Source organism: Macrobrachium nipponense, chromosome 11 (assembly GCF_015104395.2).
Source record: "Macrobrachium nipponense isolate FS-2020 chromosome 11, ASM1510439v2, whole genome shotgun sequence".
Taxonomy (NCBI): Eukaryota; Metazoa; Arthropoda; class Malacostraca; order Decapoda; family Palaemonidae; genus Macrobrachium; species Macrobrachium nipponense.
This window is the reverse complement of record NC_061087.1, coordinates 47,858,420-47,880,593: the sequence shown is the minus strand read 5'-3', so window position 1 is coordinate 47,880,593 and position 22,174 is coordinate 47,858,420. Positions and strand designations below refer to the sequence as shown.

At 38.9% G+C, this 22,174-nt stretch overlaps 1 protein-coding gene across 2 annotated transcripts in view; it reads right to left on the bottom strand.

Annotated features, from left to right (window-relative positions):
- LOC135205750 (tyrosine-protein phosphatase 69D-like) overlaps nucleotides 1-22,174 on the bottom strand; it is a 472,711-nt gene that overhangs the window by 112,598 nt on the left and 337,939 nt on the right. For both annotated transcript variants that reach the window (XR_010312592.1, XM_064236870.1), the window contains exon 17: nucleotides 15,871-16,059. Coding sequence is in view for 1 of the 2 variants with exons in the window: in XM_064236870.1 (XP_064092940.1) it covers nucleotides 15,871-16,059 (189 nt within the window). In the remaining variant the exon portion in view is untranslated. The remainder of the gene's footprint in view (nucleotides 1-15,870; nucleotides 16,060-22,174) is intronic.

Genomic DNA, 22,174 nt, shown 5'->3' with positions numbered 1-22,174 from the left:
CTGGCTCAGTGTGAAGCCAGCCCTCGCAGTGAGAAGAGCCAATATATTCTAGCATTGGTTAACTTAATAGTGCGTACTTTACTACAGGTAGTCGTCTACTTACGACGGCATTAGGTTCTGGCAGAGCTGTCGTAAATTGTCTTTCAGCATATTGAGTAAATTGAATCATGTTTGTGCTGTCTTTTTATCCTTTTTACCATATTCAGACACATGCGTGTACATGTACGTATTTGTTCGTTTGCATTTTCATTGACAACTTACTAGCCTACATATACATTTTATATCATCCCAAAAATGTGCATGTATAGTACCTATTATTACGTTTAGCATATGAAATCTTATCATGCTCGAACTCCTTGATTAATACTTATTTTTATTACTGTATTTAACATTTTTATTGCAGGCATTCAGACCATCTGTCTGGTCTGTTTACATTTTGTTCTTATCCGCCATTTGCATTGACAATCGGCTAACACGTATTATATACATACTTTTATTTATTTATAGGTTTGAATTAAATGCATAATTTGTTATTATATTTGATTTATTTGCAAAACATAAATACAAAATGAATTACTAAAATACGAATCTTACCATTTTCGAACAAAATTTTACTTCTGAAAATATAAAACAAAACATCGTCTGCTGTTTTCTCTAGCGACCGTTTTGTACTGTTGCCAACACGTCTATGTACGTAACGTAGTAATACACAAAGTTTTATTTAACAGTATGTTAAATTATTTTTTCTTTATAAATTTCAGGCAAACTACAGTAATGCATAGATAGAATTGATTTACAGTACAGAAAAAACATGAACATACAGAAAAAATAAAAATTACGAAACATTTGAAATTTGAAAAAAAAAAAAAAAAAAAATTAATTGTCTGCTGGTGGATGGCTGGGGATCGTCCGGGTCATCCGATTCTGTGGTAGTACAACTGGTAGTGGGGACAGGGGTAGACTGAGATGTTGGTTTAAACATAAACATGCTTAGTTTTGTTTGAATGGTCCGTTTTTTCTTCTCTTCATAAATTTCTCGATGAGCGCGCTGACGGTAGCGGGAAAAACTATCGTACGCGCGCTCGACGTATTTTAGCCAAATATAAAATTAAATATTATTGTATATTATTATATTGTCGTAGCTGTCGTAAAGTCGGTATGTCATAAGTTGCATAGTTCGTAAGTAGACGACTACCTGTATATAAAAATATATAAATAAAGTGGTTTTTTTTCTGGCAAAATCCCAAAATAGATTAAGTTTCCCATTGCCCTGGAACGTTAACCCCCTTATTTCCATTATTTCTTATGGAGAAATACTTCCCTGTTAACACGAATTCGGCTAACACGACATCTCCAGGAACGTAACCCTCGTGTTAACGGGGAGGTTACTGTATATATATATATATATAATACATATGTAATATATATACAGGCGGTCCCCGGGTTACGACGTGGGTTCCGTTCTTGAGACGCGTCATAAGCCGGAACATCGTAAAATAATCCTAAGAAAACTTTACTTTTAATGCTGTGGGTGCATTGAAAACTATGTAAACTGCATTCTTATGGCATTTTTCATCAAAAAAAACCTTCAAATATTGCATATTTTGCATTTTTAGTGTCATATTTCATCTGCCAGATGAGCCTTGTAGGCGTCGTAACCCTGGAAATAACGTCTATTGACAAGCGTCGTAACCTCGGAACGTCGTAAGCCGAGACTGTCGTAACCCGGGGACTGCCTGTGTATATATATATATATATATATATATATATATATATATATATATATATATATATATATATATATATATATATATATATATATATATATATATATATATATATATATACATACATATATATATATATACTACATATATATAATATATATATATATATATATATATATATATATATATATATATATATATATATATATATATATATATATATATATATATATATATATATATATATATATATATATATATATATATATATCCACAATATATAATATATATATATCACATATACATATATATATATATATATATATATATATATATATATATATATATATATATATATATATATATATATATATATATATAATATATATATATATATATATATATATATATATATATATATATATATGTATACACACACACACACACACACACACACATATATATATTATATATATATATATATTATATATATATATATATATATATATTATATATAGGTAGTCCCCGGGGTACGACAGGTTCGGGTTACGACATTCCAAGGTTAAGGCGCTTTTCAATTATATTCATCAGAAATTATTTCAAGGGTTACAACGCCTACAAACGCTGATCTGGCAGAAGAAATATGTCACCAAAAATGCAGAATAATCAATATTTGAAGGTTTTATTGATGAAAAATGCAATATATATATAACAGAATTTTATTGAGAAAGGATAATCCTTTTCTCAATGACTGTTTAATCAAAGGACCCTCCCTAACAGAGAAGTTAGGTGATGTTTTGTTAAAGTTTAGAGTCAATGATTTTGCACTTAGTGCAGATATTAGCAAGGCCTTTTTGCGGGTAGGCCTGCAGAATATTGATCAAGATTTTGTTAGGCTTCTGTGGTTCTGAGATCCGCAGAACCCAGAAGCAGGTTTAGACACTTAAAGATTTACTAGTGTGTTGTTTGGTAGCACACCATCTCCATTTTCGTTGATGGCAACACTTGACTATCATTTGAGTAGGTCTGGTAGCCCCTTTAAGAATTTGATTGCCAAATCCTTTTATGTAGATAATCTTCAAGGTAGTATGTTTAATGAAATAGAATTGTTGAGAGTTTTATGCTGAAGCTATCAAGCAACTGAGGAGTGCCGATATGCCAGCCAGGACTTGGGTACTAACCACGAGAAACTTGAAACTAAAATCGAAGAAAACAGTGGTTATGTTGTTTCTACCACTACTTCAGTTCTTGCATTGAACTGGGATGTCAACTCAGACATGCTTAGTCTGAACTCGGCTAAAATATTTGGTCTCAATTGTTTTTGATCCACTAGGATTCCTTTGCCCAGTAATCATAAGGGATAAAATCCTTATTCAAGCTGCTTGGAGGACTAATGTCTCCTGGAATGATCCATTAGGTAAATAATTTTTAAGGAGTTGGATGGAATTATATGAAGAGTTCAAGGCACTTAGTGAATTTTCAGTACCTTGCAAAGTTGCAACTCGAGGAGTAAACTATGTTTTGCACATATTTTGTGACAGCTCAACCAAAGCTTATGGTTGTGCAGCCTATTTGGTAGGAAATGGAGAAAGTAATCTTATGGCAAAAGTTAATGTTGGCCCCCTTAAAACAAAACTTTTCTACAACTGGAACTGACATCAACTTGGTTAGGAGCTTAATTAGCCAACTATATTCACAAAGTTTTAAGATTTAATATTTCAAGAACTGTGATTTGGTCTGATAATGAGGCCGCTATTCAATGGGTCAGAAACGATAATTCCAAACTTACTTATGACAAGAACAGGGTGGCTGAGATCAGAGAAGTGTCAGCCAATTATCAAATGTTTCATGTGTCTACTGGAGAAATCCTGCTGACTTAGTGACTGTGTCAAATTCTTTATGGTTTAAAGGTCCTGATTGGCTACCATGTGAAAGTGTGGCCAAGTCAAAAGGATGAAGTTGTAGTTTATGAGATAACAGCAGACACAAATTGATCCAGTTAAGGTTGAATGTTTGTTTGAAGTTAAGAGAATGTTCTTCTTTGGAGAAGATTCTTAAGATAACATAATACATATTCAGTTTCTGAGATTATTGTTACTCAAGATATCACCCAATCAAGTGTCAAAGACAACTTTATCAGATCCAGCAGTTTCTTGGCCGAGATATAATCAACTCACTAAGTTTAAAGAAACTTTTACTTGGCTGTTTTATTCTGAGAATCCCAATCCCATTGCATTTAAAGATCTTTTGCAGAAGCCACATAGCTTGTCTGCCGAATGTTCTGATTTGATTAAGGACTTAAGCCTATATTTTGATCCATCCATTGGACTGGTGAGGTCAAGAGGTCACCTCCAGCATGCTGAGATTGCTGTGAATTTCAAATACCCTTTACCAGCACCACCAAGAGAACAACTAACCTTTTCATTCTAAAGACACAAGTATAATTTACATGAAAGAGTACAGGAAACTCTTGCTACTATTCGTCGACAACTTTGGATCCCTAAGGGAAGGCAAGCAGTACGCAAAGTGATTAGAAAATGTTATCAGCAGGAAAGTTGAAGGTAAACATGATATTGTTAAACTACAATAAAGTTTTGTACATACTTACCTGGCAGATATATACTTAGCTATAGTCTCCGACGTTCCGACAGAATTTCAAATCTCGCGGCACACGCGACAGGTAGGTCAGGTGGTCTACCTTACCCGCCGCTGGGTGGCGGGCGTATGAACCAATCTATCTCTCCAGCCAGATTTTTTCTCTTTCACCTGTCTCCTGAGGGGAGGCTGGGTGGGCCATTAGACGTATATATCTGCCAGGTAAGTATGTACAAAACTTTATTGTAGTTTAACAATATTCATTTTTGTACACATGACTTCCCTGCCAGATATATACTTAGCTGATTGGCACCCTTGGTGGAGGGTAAGAGACAGCTAAAGTAATAAGGAGAGATAAGAAACAACTGATGTTGTAGGATATAAATAACCTTGGTTCTTACCTGTTCAGGCAGAAGACTTCATTGATATTATCTCTGAGTCTGCGTTGCCTGGAGAGCTACAGCTAGGACGTGACCTGATGCTGAAAGACTCTCGGATCTACCACTGGGATATGTGATCCCTTTGTGTGGTAGAATCCAAGTCGGATCCTGTTAAAGGGAGTTCGTCCCTATCTTAACAGGTCCTAACCACTACTACTGCAAGGAGCCACACTCATCAGACCACCTAACCAAACTACTAAAGATTAGTATTACGACCTAAAGAGATGCCTTCATGCATCCTCTTTAAGGCAACCAACAACAACAAATACAAGGGGGAAAAATTTATACTACTAAACAGGATGAGTTCCAGCTCCCTGCCCCAGCACTGAATCCGCAGATACGTACGGGCCCAAGGCGAAGCATTTTTCGTAAGTGATTCTCACATCACGTAAGTAGTGGTTCGCGAACACTGACTGACATCTCCAGAATGTTGTCTCCATCAGATTTCGCACGGACATATTCTTGTTGAAAGCAAGAGAAGTTGCTATGGCTCTTACTTCGTGTGCTTTCACTTTAAGAAGCCTAAGATGTTCTTCTCTGCAGGATCCGTGTGCTTCTTTGAATGAGGCTTCTCAAGAAGAAGGACAATGCGTTCTTCGACAATGGACGAGTAGGGTCTTTTACTGAACACCACAGGACCTCTCGGTTGGCTTTCAGTTGCTCTTTTCTTCTAAGGTAGTATTTCACCATTCTCACTGGGCAAAGAGTTCTCTCGGGTTCTTCTCCTACCAAAGAAGATAACCCACGAATCTCGAAGTTCTTGGGCCATGGACTTGATGGGTTCTCATTCTTTGCAAGAAAACCAGGAAGGAAAGAGCAAATGAGAGAGTCCTCCTTAAAACCCACATTACCATCAATCGCCTGAAGCTCACTCACTCTTCTGGCGGAAGCTAGAGCCATCAAAAAAAGAGTCTTCCTGGTAAGGTCTCTGAATGAGGCTGAATTAGGGGGTTCTCAAACCTAGAGGACCCAAGGAATTGAAGGACTACATCCAAATTCCAGCTAGGTGTCTTAGGATACTGCATTTTCGTTGTATTAAACGACCTCAATAAGGTCCTGTAGGTCCTTATCTTCCGATAAGTTGAGGCCCCTGTGCCTGAAGACATTCGCCAACATACTACGATAGCCTTTAATCGTCGAAACGACTAAGCCACATTCTTGTCTTAAGAATAAAAAGAAGTCTGCAATTTGATTCACAGAGGTACTGGAAGAGGAAACGTTATTCCTCTTGCACCATCTTCTGAAGACATCCCACTTCGATTGGTACACTCGTAATGTGGAAGACCTCCTCGCTCTAGCGATTGCCTTAGCAGCTGCTGACGAAAAGCCTTTCGCTCTGACCAGTTTCTGGACAGTCTGAAGCCAGTCAGACTGAGAGCGGGGAGGTTTTTGTGGTACCTGTTGAAGTGGGGCTGTCTGAGTAGATCGCTCCTTAGAGGAAGCGATCTTGGAAAATCCACTAGCCATTCCAGCACCTCTGTGAACCAATCTTGTGCTGGCCAAAAGGGAGCTATCAAAGTCATCCTCGCGGAATCTGACTCTGCGAACTTTTTTAAAGTCAACCCCAGAATCTTGAAGGGGGGAAACGCGTATACATCGAGTCCTTTCCAATCGAGTAGGAGAGCGTCTATCCCTATTGCTCCTGGATCCGAGATGGGAGAGCAATACAGATCCAGTCTTTTGTTCTTTGCAGTTGCAAACAGGTCTAAGAGAGGCCTGCCCCACAACTTCCAAAGGCTCTGGCAAACATCTTGGTGCAGAGTCCACTCTGTGGGAAGGACCTGATCTTTCCTGCTGAGGAGATCTGCCCTTACATTCCTTTCTCCCTGTACGAATCTGGTGAGAAGTTTTATCCCCCTTTCTTCTGTCCACAGAAGAAGATCTCTTGCTGTTTCGTACAGAGAGAAGGAATGTGTCCCCCCCTGTTTCCTGATGTATGCCAGAGCCGTGGTGTTGTCCGAGTTTATTTGCACAACTGCTCCTGTCACATCTGACTCGAACTCCTTCAGAGCAAGCCACACGGCTATTAGTTCTTTCCTGTTGATGTGCAGGAAGACTGGTCCCCCATCCAGGTTCCTGACACCTCCTTGGTTCCCAGAGTCGCCCCCCAACCTGTTTCCGACGCATCGGAGAACAACACCAGGCTGGGTTTCTGGGATTGAAGAGGCAGTCCCTGCGAGAACTTGTCGGGATCCGCCCACCATGCTAACTCCTTCTTGATTTGAAGAGTAATTGACAGGGAGAACTTCAAATCCTGAGAAGGACGACTCCAATTCCGATGAAGAAAGAATTGGAGCGGTCTCAGGTGCAACCTTCCTAGGGAAACAAATTGCTCCAGTGAGAGCGTCCCCAGCAGACTCATCCACTCCCTCACTGTGCATACTTCTTTCCCTAAGAAGGTTGTTACTTTTTCGAGTCCCCGGGCTATCCTCTCCTGTGACGGAAAAGCCCGAAAACTCAGAGAGTTCATCTGGATCCCCAGATAAACGCACTCTTGAGCGGGAATCAGACTTGACTTCTGCAGATTGACCAGAAGTCCTAAGGAATAAGTCAAATCCAGGGTTTTCTTCAAGTCCTTCAGACAACGATCTCTGGAATTGGCCCTTATAAGCCAATCGTCGAGATAGAGCGAAATCCTCACCCCTTCCAGGTGAAGCCATTGTGCCACATTCCTCATGATGGCCGTAAAGACTTGGGGGGCCGTGGAGAGGCCAAAACACAGGGGCCCTGAATTGGAAGATTCTTCCCCCCATCATGAATCTTAGAAACTTCCTCGAGGAAGGATGGATTGGTACGTGGAAGTAAGCGTCCTGTAAGTCCAAGGACACCATCCAGTCCCCTGGACGGAGTGCTGCTAACACCGAGGCAGTGGTCTCCATCGTGAACTTCTTCTTTTCGACGAAGAAGTTCAGGGCGCTTACATCCAACACCGGTCTCCATCCCCCTGAGGATTTCGGAACTAGGAACAGGCGGTTGTAAAAGCCTGCCGAAAGATGATCTGCCACTAGTTCGATCGCCTCCTTTTCCAGCATCTGATCTACCGCTAGTCGGAGGGCTTGATTCATGATGGGGTCCCTGTATCTGGCCGTCAACTCCCTCGGGGTATTCGTCAAGGGAGGCCTCGAAGAGAACGGGATTAGATAGCCCTTCCTCAAAATTGACAGGGTCCAGGCATCTGCGTCTTTCTGGGCCCAGACTTCTGCAAACTGTAAAAGCCTGGCGCCTACAGTTGTCTGAAGGACTTGAGTCTTACTTGGGAGGTTTGATTGACTTCGTAAAAGTCCTCCCTCTTCTGTTTGGTTTCCGACCTCTGAACGAAGAGGATCTAGAGGTAGATGCCCCTCGAAAGGGTTCCTGAGAGGTCGGCTTAGCTTTCTTTGTCTTAGTCTGGAAGGTAGGGCGCGGCTTCCTTGCAGACTGTGCTAGAAGGTCCTGCGTAGCTTTGGCAGAGAGAGCCTTCGAAATGTCTTGAACCAGGTGTTTAGGAAACAGCTGTGTAGAGAGAGGGGCAAAAAGCAAAGACGATCTCTGAGCATGTGAGACCGACTTTGTTAAAAATGAGCAAAAAACTGATCTTTTCTTCAAGACCCCTGCTCCAAACAGTGAAGCTATTTCGCTGGCCCCATCTCTCACCGATTTATCCATACAGGATAAGACACAATTCAAATCCTCCGGAGAAAACGTGTCCGGTCCTTGAGTTTTCTTGGCTAGGACTCCGAGGGACCAATCGAGAAAGTTGAAAACTTCCAAGACTCTAAAATGCCTTTTAGAATGTGATCCATTTCATTCATTGCCCACGTAGTTCTGGCCGAATTCAAAGCTGATCTTCTAGTGGCGTCTACTAGTGCCGAAAAATCTGCGTCAGCTGAAGACGGAAGGCCCAGTCCCAAGGGTTCTCCTGTCTCATACCAAAATCCTGTCCTTCCTGAAAGCTTCGACGGAGGGAAGGCAAACATTGTTTTCCCCGCTTCCTCTTTAGTACGCATCCATGAACCGAAACTCTTGAGCGCTTTCTTCATAGAAAGAGTCGGCTTCATTCTCACACACGAAGATCCTTTCGTTGCTTTCGCTGTGGAGAACAACGAGTGTGGAGAAGGAGGAGCAGTAGGGCTCAAAGACTCTCCGAACTCCTGAAGGAGAAGTTCTGTGAGCTTCTTGTACGAAGAAACTGTTGCCGATGTATTAGTTTCTTCCTCAGAGGCTTCCTGGTCTTCTTGAGGAGGAGAACGGGGATGAGGATCCTTATGAGAATCCTTAGATGATTTCCTAGCTGGGGTACAGTGCGATGAAGGAGACAAACGTCTTGAATGAGGAGAAGATTCCAAAGTAGAAAGGCGTACAGGAGAACGACGAGTTGTAAAAGAAGGACGCTTATCCGAAAATTCTTGTCTAAACTCGCATTCTCTAGAAAGACCACGTCTATCCCTAGGGAAACTACGAGAGGGAGAGCGCCTGCTAAGATCCTGTCGCCGATCGTGAGGAGAGCGGCTACTAGGCGCCGAGCGCCTATCTGTCACAGGGCGCTTAGTGGAATCCTGGCGCCTACCAAGCGGCGAAACGTTGCTAAAAATAGGGCGCCTTTCAGGAGCAGGCGCTTTAGAGGCTCTTGATGCCTACGAAGCGGAGAGCGGCTGCTACTCTCCGAGCGCTTAAACGAAACAGGGCGTTCTGCGAGATCTTGGTCCTTACCAAGGGGAGAACGTCTGTAAGGCTCCGAGCGCCTAACAGAATCAGGGCGCTTGAGGCGTTCTTGACTTCTAGCAAGAGGAGACCGATCAGGAGTAGGGAGTCTCGAGAACGAAGAGCGCCTACTAGGAGAGAACGAAGCAAACGAGGATCAAGGTGTCTTTCTCCAGGAGAACAGCTACTAAACGAATGACGCTTACCAGGAGCAGGGCTCCTACTAGACTCTTGATGTCTTACAGGGGAGGAGCGAACTCCGTGCGATGAGCGCCTACCAGTCACGTTATCCGACGCCGACTACAGTAGTCGGAAGGAGAAGTGCGCCTACTTTCAGAAGGGCATTCCCTAGGTTCTCTGAGAAGACGAGGAGAAGAAAGAAGAGACGGAGACGAAGAACCAAGTCTTCTATGACCTGAGCGACTCTCTCTTCTTGCACGAACTCTAGAAGAAGGAGAAACAGAAGGGGCTGAGCGTCTACCGAGGCAGGAATCCGATTTGAGGAAATATCTTCATAGTCCAAGGAGCGCCTATCCGTCGAATGGCGTCTCGACACCTCCGAGCGGGAGTGGTGTTCCTCTCGTGAAATGTTACGATGAGTAGAAGAATCCTCAAAGAAGGAGAACGCCGATTACAAGGAGAGCGCTCTTCCGACGAAACGCGCCTCGATCTCTTGATCGGGAGAGACAAATCCTTCCTTCTACGCGATCTCGATGCCAAGGAGTCCGCCAAGGCTGTGATCTGAGCTTGTAGGCCCGCTAGTACTCGAGAAGGAGAGTCCCCAGGATCTTCTTCCGAAGCAAGCTCAGCGCGAGGCGCGGAGAAGGAGGGCGATCACCGGATCTCCTAGGCTTCTTTGCTTGCAAGGAAGCTACATCAGAAAAGTCTTCTGGGCTGGACGCTAACGTACTGAAGGGAGCCTCCGCAGCCCTCTTCAACGGGCGTGACGCCTCCTTAGAGCTCCACCACGCTTCGGCGAAGGAGAAGAGGATGACGAAAAACACTGGCGAAGAATATTCTTCTTCTTACGATCCAAGGCAGCCTGGGAGCGAACTTCAGGATCTGCCGAGGGACGCCTGACCGGTGGGGGCTCTCCCTAGCCCTCCTGCGGCTTTCGACTTTCCTCCTCCACTGGAACTGGGAGTCTGGAAGAGGTCTAGGCCTGGAGGCACTAAGGAGCCGGTCAGACGCACCCTCCACATCACTGGGTACACTGCACTTATCATCACTGGACACGCTTTTACGATTTGATCAAGTACGAAGATTCTTGTCTTCCTTAGAACACAAGGAAGCTTTTGAGGCCGCCGCCTCCGAAGACGAATCTACGGCTTCGGTGCGGGGAGCAGGAGCTGAGACCTGTGAGGAAGGTTCTAAAACTACATTAATGTTAGTTTCATTCTCACTCATTCTCGACCTGCTCGAGCTCCTAGAAGAAGCTTTACGTACCCTATCCCTTTCAAGTTTCCTAATATAAGAAGAAAGAGCCTTATATTCATCTTCGTTCAAAACCTCACACTCTTGACACGGGTTACTAAACGAACATTCATTCCCCTACATTTAACACAGAAAGTGTGAGGGTCCACCGCAGCTTTCGGTAACCTCACCTTACATCCATCGGTCACACATACTCTAAACAAAACCGGAGTTTTGGAAACAGAATCAAAATCAGACATTCTACAGGAAAATCCAGCGCAAAGTCAATAACGGTCCACAATCAGCGTATGCCAAGCCAACATAGAGCGAATACGTCACCAAAATGTTCAAATCAATCTCCAGGCAAGCGAGAAATGAAGAATATATCGGAAGAAACGACAACAGTTGTTATCGCTTCAGCGACAGAAAAAAATCTGGCTGGAGAGATAGATTGGTTCATACGCCCGCCACCCAGCGGCGGGTAAGGTAGACCACCTGACCTACCTGTCGCGTGTGCCGCGAGATTTGAAATTCTGTCGGAACGTCGGAGACTATAGCTAAGTATATATCTGGCAGGGAAGTTCATGTACAAAACCTGTGTTTACCCTGGTTCTGGGCCTATTGTCATTACAAAGACTGAAGATAATGAACCAAGGAAGGTTTATATCTGCTTGTTTACTTGTACAGCTACAAGAGCAGTTCACCTAGATGTGGCTTAGATATGACAACAGAATCATTCTTATTAATTTTTCGTTCACCTAGATGTGGCCTACATATGACAGCAGAATCATTCTTATTAATTTTTCGTAGGATTTGTGGCACCTGGTCTGTTCCCAAACAGAAAATTTCAGATAATGGGGCAAACTTTAAAGCAACTGCCAAGTTTCTCGAGAAAATATGTAGTGATCCTCAAATACGAGAATATTTTAGTAATTGTGGTATTGTTTGGAAATTCATCACTCCCAGAGCAAGGTGGCTTCCAAGAATCGTTTGGAAAAGGCTTTGTATCATAAGAGTCAGTTTAGAAGAACTTCAGACTGTGGTTGTTGAGATTCAATCTCGTGTTAATAATAGACCACTCACTTACATCAACAGTGATGGGATGTCTCCAGAACCCTTGTCACATTCACATCCCTTATATGGCAGATCAATTGAAGCTATGCCACCAGTAGTTTTAGAGGATGAATCTGATCCTACTTACATGGAGCACGATCAATTGAATAAGCAATTTTCCTTATTGTGTTGTATCATTTCTAAGTTTGAAAGAATGTCATTATGGTTCTAGAGACAAGGGAGCTCATAAAACAAGCAGCTCTGTAAGTCAAGTTTAATTTGTATGTGAGAAATCACCTTCCATTAAAAGAAAGTGTTCATTTCTTTATCATTAATTTTTCTGTAGATTTATTGTGAGTTTCTAATTAAGGGGGCCGGCTGGCTAATGCCATTTTTTAAGGACAGGAGTTTAATATTCATACCACATGATAAGGTGACTTGGGACATCTCCAAACCGCATTTGATTTTTGCCTCTGACCTTTGGTTTGTGACACCAGGGCGATTTATCCCGAAAAAAACCATTTTTCAAATTCTATCTCCTCCCTTAATATTTAATATTAAGACCTGGGATTACTACCATATATAGACCTGATGTAGACCTCCAATCAAATGAGGAATTTTTTTTTCTAAGAGTAATTTTTTGGCTAAGTATGAATTTTTCATTATGGTAAAAAAAAAAAAAAACAATAAATCAGGAAAAAAATAATAAAAAAAAGAAAAAAAAAATTGGAAAAAAGTGCTTGATTTGATTGTTCTATAATGTCTTTCTGAGTTATATACCAAATCTCAGTGCTATAGCTTTAAAAATAAGTGATATAGATTTTGAAGGTCAGTAAAAAAGTATAGTTGTGAGATACGGGCATTCAAGTTTTCCTTTGTATTTTTATAAACACAATGTTAATAAATAACGATTATTATGTATGCATATTTCTGTTTTGGGTATTAATAAACCAAAACTATGTTATTTATCATAATTTAATCATAAATGATGATCCCTTTGGTCATATATCGTAGCCTGGGGCACTGCGTCAGGCAAGACGGGGCACTCCTTCCTACACAACTCTCTCTCTCTCCCTCACTAACTCGACTTATTACAGCGAATTTTCTTCTTCTGTATGTTAACGAGATGTTTTCCTATTTTCCTCTTTAGCATGATGAAATTCTTGCCGAAACAAAGATAAACAAACGTAAAATCAAAAGAATGTCAGAGGTGAAACTTGAACGAGTACTCTCTTTTTACAAAGACAATGTTAATAAATCATGATTATTATGAATTTCATATTCCTTTTCGGGTATTAATAAGCCAAAACTATGTTATTTATCATAAATGAAGACCCCTTTGCTCAAAGACCATAGCCTGGGGTACTGCACGATGTGTGCATCAGGCAAGACGGGGGCGTTCCTAACTGCGCACTCCTCCCTCTCTCTCTCTTCACTAACTACGCTAATATCGCGTATATTATTAGAGTGAATTTTCTTCGTCTGTATGTTAGCGAGATGTTTGCTAGTCTTTTCCTCATTGTCATGAAATTCTTGCCAAAACAAAGATAAACATACATAAAAGCAAGCGAGTGTCAGAGGTGAAACTCGAACGTGTACACTACAAGAGGTTTCTCTTCGCACTGGAGGGTGGTAAACTGACTAAGTTCCCTCCTGCCACCTCATGGAATCTCTACAGATGGCATTGCTCACAAAGTCTTTGACAATAATTATCAAAATTTACGATAACAGAAGAAATATTGCATTTTCTTGTACGGATCAATGTTTTTGGCTTATTGAGTTGCGTTTACTGAATACCCTGTTACTACGAAAGTAAAGGAATTTTGACAAAATATTTCGTATATATATTCTCCATTGCCAAACGAAGCTCCATTAATTTTTTCATGACTTTGCATTTTTTGCCCTATACACCCCCCCCATATACAGTAGTACCTCGAGATACGAAATTAATCCGTTCCGAGGCGCCCTTCGTATCATGAGGTTTTCGTATCTTGGACCACATTTTACATGTAAAATGGCTAATCCGTTCCAAGCCCTCCAAAAACACCCCATTAAATTTCATAATAAAGCTAAATTGACCTATAAACAATGAAATACTACAACAATTTGGACCATTCAATACCTAAATTAAGACTAAAAATGCAAAACCTGTAAATAAAGTGTATATTAGTGTACAAGAAATATTATTACTGTAACGTAAAATGTGGAAGCTTACCTTTCGAGTGAGGCTACGTACATACGTAACTATCCAAGGAAGATTGCTTCTGCCTACGTACTTTTTCACAATGCTCATGTGTGAGCCTTTTCAGGGGGTGTCTTCTACAAATGATTGCACTTTATGAAAAGCTGCTTTAATTTCTGCCGTTTTTTTCTTCTTTTTTTGATTTTTAACTTTTTTTTTTTACTTTTTTTACTTTACGTAGGGTTTTTTTTTTTTTTTTTTTTTTTTACACAGAATTTCAACTTTCTTTTTTTGCACCTCATGACTCTGTTAGCCCTGGTGTCCATCAAAACCCTGTTCAACCAAATGCTCTCTCTGCAACTGATTTGGGTACTGAATGTTCGGCTGCTGACCTTCAACATAAACTAAAGTGCCTTGATTATACGTACACTACATACTGGTATGCACGTTGTAAATGGTTGGTCTACACCCTCTGTTCAGCAGGGAGTGGAGATTCTACCAACCTTGCAAAGTATCCAGTTATCCCATGAGAGTGACCTTGATCACTTATCCCATGAGAGAGATCTTGGTCACTTTTTTTTTTAAATATTAGTATTACGTACACATTGACGATCCTGAAAACGAATACCATGTGCGTACTATAACAATGCTGGTACCGAGTGGCTGAGCCACGCCACCACGTGTACATAGTAGATGCATGATGGGAGGGAAGCTGGCCAATAGGAGAGAAGGATTTCATGGCCGCGACTAGCATCAGGAACCAAAGGGAGAGCAGGAGGATGGTGGCGAGTCTACTAGTATACTAAGATGGTGGCGCGCGGCGCGATTTTCAAAATTGTTATCCGGGCGAATCTCGGACTTTCAGAAACCTTTCGTATCTTGAAAACTTTTCGTATGTAGAGCCGTTAAATTTTTTGTATTGGCTTTCGTATCTCGAGTTGTTCGTAAGTTGAGCCTTTCGTATCTCGAGGTACCACTGTATAAGGGTTCTGGTTGGCTCCCTTAATAATTACTAATCATTATTTTTTAATTGTAAGTTATATTTTTTTTATGTACTTCGCAAATGTGACAAGATTTTCCCTCCACTTGTTTTCCCACTTTAACGTTGGCATTAGGTGCTGCTGTCCTGGCTTCTGCGCACACATGGCATTTTACGGGGACGTTCATGGGTCCCAATAGTGGCGAGCACTGCCATATTCTGCATTAGTTATATTATGTAATCACTTCCTATGCCTATCTTCATGAAGACATCGAACTAGCAAGTATCTTATATAAGTTAATTTGCGTGTTTGGTCAAATGCGTATGGGGGTGTTATATAAGAATGCTAGGGTTAATTCTTGTCTCTTTGCATTAGGCAAATACGTACCAGCAATATTTAAGGTAAACACAAATTGATTACTTTTGTAATTTAATTCCAGTGTCTAAAATTCCTACCTTTGTTGCCTTCTTAAAGAAAATTGTGTGCTGTGGACCATTTTGAGCTATATCAAAACAATACTGATTAATTTTTGCTTTTATTACTGTACCCACAAATTCCTTCTGTGATAAACGAATGTTATGTGTTTAGCATGACATATTTCAGTGAAGGAAAAAACACCTGTAAAATTAATCATAATAATTTCCAAATATATAATAATGTCATCATACATAAAATATTCTTTCTTTTCTGCCTCTGACACAGACAGCAGTACAATTTTGAAACTGCAGATGAAACAGAAAACTAAAAGTAATCAAACATGTTCTGTATTTCACAAAACTGTGCTGAGTGAAAGAGCTTACCTGAAAATGCCTTTTCTTTAACCAAGTGAACTGTGATGTTTCCAAAAGTCTTAGGTTGACCTGCTTCTGGCCAGTATTTCACACACTTAATCTTTCCTGTTTCCTCCAAATTTGTTAACATTACACACACACCACATCCCTGTTCAATCAACATACGCCAAAAGTCATCAACAGTTGCATCCATTGGGCCTGAAATATAATAATAGAAAATATAAAAAGAACACGGTTTAACAAAAAAACAAGCTGAAGAGTAAATCAGCTGTTACTAGAAATGGTAAAAATTCCATTACTGCACTCAACTGCCTACCACCCAACCAATGCCCGCCCCCCACCCCCAACACACATATTGTGCTATATTCAACATTTTGGAACATCACTTTATGATGACATGAAATATTTTCTGTTCATTACGAAGAAATAAATAAAATATCTTTAAAGTTACATGTAAGTAATTGAGTTTGCATTTCAAGTTTTCATAGTACCAAGTACTGAAAATAAAGGCAGGATCTTGAGAACAGTAAAAAAATGTCATCAAGAGCTTCTGTTACAAAGAACTATCAAGTGATAATTTCCATACTGTCAAAATGGAAAATCAACAGAAAACAGAATAGTGTAACATAAAAAAATACGGTATGAGCAAGACAACTGAGCAATTTTCATTCATGTTAGTAAAAATAATCATGCTACCAATGGGACAGATTCTAGGAAACCAGTTATTCTAATACACTGCAAAGAAATTAAAAAAAACTGTAAAAACATGAATACTGCCATAAGAATATCATGGCCATTTTTTGCGAAATTTATCTGGGTATAAAAGCAGGGCCCACCTTCATGAAAAACTAAGAATTGTTACTGAACCACTGAACTTAAATCCTTTGTATTGACATCCTAACAAATATAATGCAATTTTTTATTGCTATTTAACAGTCTTCTTGATATCTTCAAAAACTAGACAAAACCAATCATGATTTACACAGTTTCATTTTCCTTTGTGGTTTATCCATAAAAGTACCATCCGACTTATGACCAAGTATGGGTCCAACCAACCTGTCATTAGTCAAAACAGATGTAAATTGATGCTTAGAAAGTGGCCGACATAATAGGTAGGGCATATTTCAAACCTTTCACCTAATATATAGTACTGTACAGGTAGTCCCTGGTTATTTGGGGGGGGGGGGGGGGTTGTTTCCGTTCTTGGCAATATTCTCTGTTGGACGAGTAGTTTTCATGCTCGACTACCAATCAGCTGGTCCGAAGATCAATTCTTGGCTCTGCCAACGTGGAATCAGAGAAATTAATTTCTCGTGATAGAAATTAATTTCTCAATATAGTGTGGTTCGGATTCCACAATAAACTGTAGGTCCCGTTGCTAGGTAACCAATTGGTTCCTAGCTGCGTATAAAAAATATCTAATCCTTCTTTGGGCCAGCCCTAGGAGAGCTGTTAATCAGCTCATTAATGGCACCTCTGTTAGGTATGTTATGGCACCATAACTCTATTAGGAGCCAATAACCGGAACTTGGCGTGTTATGGCGCCATAAATCGCCGATTTTAAAAACAGGATCGCCATTTACCAAGTCCATATAACTGAGGACTGACTGTAATGTAGTGTACATTAGCCCCCACCCCCTTACTCGCGTTCTCCAAATTCGCAGACTCACGCATTCGCCGATTTCTCTCATATTTACGGTATTTTTCTATGAGAAATATCCACAAATTCCTGTTTTTTTTATCAATTCCATAATAAAATGCACTTTTTGTGATAAATCTATTAAAAAAATCAGGTACAGTGTTCCCCCCCGTATTCGTGGGGGATGTGTACCAGACACTTCCGTGAATAGTTAAAATCTGCGAATAGTTAAAACCACCACTAAAAATGCTTATAACTGCCTATCTTGAAAGTTCAGATACCAAATGAATACCTTAAATAACATCCTACTTCAAATATACCTAAAATTACTAACCTATTACTGTATTAACCTTTGAGGTTAAATTATTAATATAATTTCAAAGTCATCTGAAACATTTTATCATTAAAAATATAAACCTACAGCCAATAACAGAGAGAGAGAGAGAGAGAGAGAAGAGAGAGCGAGAGAGACGAGAGGAGACGAGAGAGAGAGAGAGAGAGAGAGAGAGATAACTCCTAGACTGTGATTCATTCCCCTCTGCCAATTGTATATCAAACTGTCATTGACTCCCCCACCCACCTTTCTCCAAGTGGATAAAACGACTGGGAAACAATATTTTTAATTAACCTTATTAATATTTGAAAATTAGTTATAAAGTAAATCATTTATTTATACTACAAAACAAATAAACATATGTAAGTGAGAGAGAGAGAGAGAGAGAGAGAGAGAGAGAGAGAGAGAGAGAGAGAGAGAGAGAGAGAGAGAGGTTATTGTTTAATCTCATTAAAGTTAATATTATTCAAAAACTAGTACTGTAAGATGAAGTAATGCACTTAATGGTATACTTATACATACACTTCCAGAGAGTTACCACTATGACATACGTATCTCGTGTGGCAAGAGAGAGAGAGAGAGAGAGAGAGAGAGAGAGAGAGAGAGAGAGAGAGAGAGAGAGAGAGAGAGAGAGAGAGAGAGAGAGAGGTTATCCTTATTTAAAAGAGTGAAATGGATAGATTTTGTATTTCTTTAAAATAATATCACATGCAAATTTTGAAATTAATTATTATTATTATTATTATTAACATGCAAAAATATTAACCCTTTAACGCTGACTGGACGTATGAAACGTCTATATAAATTGTCTGTTGGGTGCTGATTGGACATATGGTACGTCGATATAAAGTTTTTTTTTAAAATTCGTGTAAAAATAGTTATAGGACTACTAGGCAAAAACTTTTGAACCACACTCCTTGGGGGATGCTGGGAGCTCATGGATCAAGGTGTTGTTTTGTTTACAATCGTTACCCAGGCGCGCAAGCGCAAATTTCTTTCTTCTCGCACTAAAAAGCATCGTCGACACATCTCAGAAATTATTTTGTCACTTTACATAATTTTTGCACAATTTTAAATTAGCTGTTACATGGAGTATTATATATAAAAATGTGCGCAATTTTATGTAGAATACAACAAAAAATAAATCATGGTTGTAGCTTTTATCAGTTTTGAAATATTTTCATATAAATAACGATAAGTGCCAAATTTTCAACCTTCAGTCAACTTTGACTCTACTGAAATAGTCGAAAAACGCAATTGTAAGCTACTTATATTCTAGTAATATTCAATCATTTACCTTCATTTTGCAACAAATTGGAAGTCTGTAGCACAATATTTCAATTTATGGTGAATTTATGAAAAAAACTTTTTCCTTAGGTCCGCGCAGTAATTCTTCTGAAAAAATCATAAATTTTTTCGTCCGATTGTCGTAATGTTTGCACCATTTTAAATTAGCCGTTACATAAAGTTTTATATATGGAAATGTGCGCAATTTCATGCAGAATACAACAAAAAACAACCTATGGCTGTCGCTTGTATCAGTTTTGAAATATTTTTGTATAAATAATGATAAGTGCCAAAATATCAACCTTCGGTCAACTTTGTTTCGACTGAAATGGTAAAAAAAACGCAATTGTAAGCTAAAACTCTTCAATTCTAGTAATATTCAATCATTTACCTTCATTTTGCAACAAATTGGAAGTCTCTAGCATAATATTTTGATTTATGGTGAATTTATGAAAAAAAAAAAATTTCCTTACGTCCGCGCGGTAACTCTTCCGAAAAAAAATCAGAAATTTTGCACCATTTTAAATTAGCTGTTATATAAAGTTTTATATATTAAAATGTGCGCAATTTCATGTAGAATACAACAAATAACAACCCATGGTTGTAGCTTTTATCAGTTTTGAAATATTTTCATATAAATAACTTTAAGTGCCAAAATTTCAACCTTCGGTCAACTTTGACTCGACCGAAATGGTCAAAAAACGCAATTGTAAGCTAAAAGTATTACATTCTGGTAATATTCAATCATTTACTTTTATTTAGCAACAAATTGGAAGTCTCTAACACAAAGATTTATGGTGAATTTATGAAATAAACTTTTTCCTTACATCCACGCGGTAACTCTTCCGAAAAAATCATAAATTTTTTTGTCCAATTGTCGTAATGTTTGCACCATTTTAAATTAGCCGTTACATAAATTTTTATACATGAAAATGTGCGCAATTTCATGTAGAATACAACAAAAAATAACCCATGGTTGTAGCTTCTATCAGTTTTGAAATATTTTCATATAACGATAAATAGAAAAAATTTGTCCTTCGGTCAACTTTAACTAGACCGAAATGGCCAAAAACTGCGATTGTAAGCTACAACACTTACAGTCTAGTAATATTCAATCAATTACCTTCCTTTTGCAACAAACGGGAAGTCTCTAGCACAATATTCCGATTTATGGTGAATTTTTTACGTCCGCACATTACAAATTCATGCATCATTTTGTGATATTTTCTCTGTGTTGCCTTGGTCGTTTTACAATGTGTTATATACCACAATGATCACAATTTAGTGTAAAATACAACGAAAAAAAAATTAACTTGCTAGCTTTAACCGTTTTGCTCAGAGCGCGATTTGTATACAATTATATATGAAAAAAAATTTCGCGCTGTCATATATATCCCAATACTTATTTATATATAATTATATTTTTTTCATTTCTGATGGTTGCTTACTAAACTTCAGGCAATGACAAAAAAAAAGGAGCCAAAAATGAACTCTTAATCTTGAAAACTAAGCGCGCTGTAATTTTTTGAAAAAAACATTTTTTTGCTTCGGCCCTCACTCGCAAACGCCGCCAGCATACGGGAGACGATTTTTAAAATACCGCTTCGGCGTTTAAGGGTTAATAAACATGCACATTTAATATAGAAATTCTCTCATCTCGGTGAGAGAAGAGGGAGAAGAGAGAGGAGAGAGAAGCGAAGAGGTGAGAGAGAGAGAGAGAGAGAGAGAGAGAATTTACATGCTCTAGAGTGGGCAACACACTCCCACTCCTGTCACATTACTAGATATATATGACAGCTGTTGGACCCCAGCCATCTCAGCTTGGCTACCTGGAGTTCAAAGACAAAACGGGGGGTAAAATGGATTTTCTTTCATTCTTACATAATTTTTTTCATTTATAAACTAAAATCTTGCTAGTTCACTTTAGTATTTTCTTTAATGAATAGATATTATTGCTGTTTACATTAATATCGATACTAGAGAGAGAGAGAGAGAGAGAGAGAGAGAGAGAGAGAGAGAGAGAGGAAGAGATGGAGAAGAGAGAGAGAGAGAGAGAGAGAGAGAGATAGTCAAGGTGCTGGGTGTGGTTCTGTAGGAAAATTTAGTAGGTGTCTTAGCAAGTGTTTTTGACTTGGGTGGACATCTGCTATCTGGTAGGTTTTCCGGTTATGACGTCATCAAAGATGGCCGCCAATCGACTGTGAAACTTGTCATATCTCTCTTAATATTGGCCCGATTTGGATGAAACTTCAACTATTTCCACTAATTACAACTTTACAAACTTAAAAGAAAAGGGAAAAGTGATGAAAATGTTTACAAATGCATAAATGTCTAATTTTCAGGTATTATTTTGAACTTTTTTTTTATGTCCAATTAATATAGTTTATTTTCGTGGGTTGCTGAAATGAAATGAAGATATGTATGTCACAAAGTAGTTTAGTGTTTTAAAGGATGGTGCATCAGACTTCAAACCAGATGAAAAGCCATTTATCATGTGTAATAAAAGTGATTGGAGTGTGTCAAGTACTGAAAATGGCAGAAGAAAAATCAGGGCAGCTTAAAAAAAAAAAAAAAAAAAAAAAAAAAAAAAAAAAAAAAAAAAAAAAAAAAAAAAAAAAAAAAAGTTTCATTCAAATCGGGCCAGTATGAAGAGAGATATGACAAGTTTCACAATCAAGTGGCCGCCATATTTGATGATGACATAACTGGAAAACTTACCAGATGGCAGATGTCCACCCAAGTCAAAAACACTAAGACACCTACTAAACATTTCTGAGGTAAAATTCTCTATAATCAAATTTTCCTACAGAATCCCACCCAGCACCTGGACTAGAGAGAGAGTGAAATGGAATTATCATAACATTTCTCTAAAATACTTTCAGATATGATTTTCAAAATTAAAGTTATTATCCTTATTATTATTATTATTATTATGGTTATTATTACTATTATCATTTGAAAATATTAATAAACATATTATACATATGTGTACCATAAAAATCTCTCATATCAGTAGAGAGAGAGAGAGAGAGAGAGAGAGAGAGAGAGAGAGA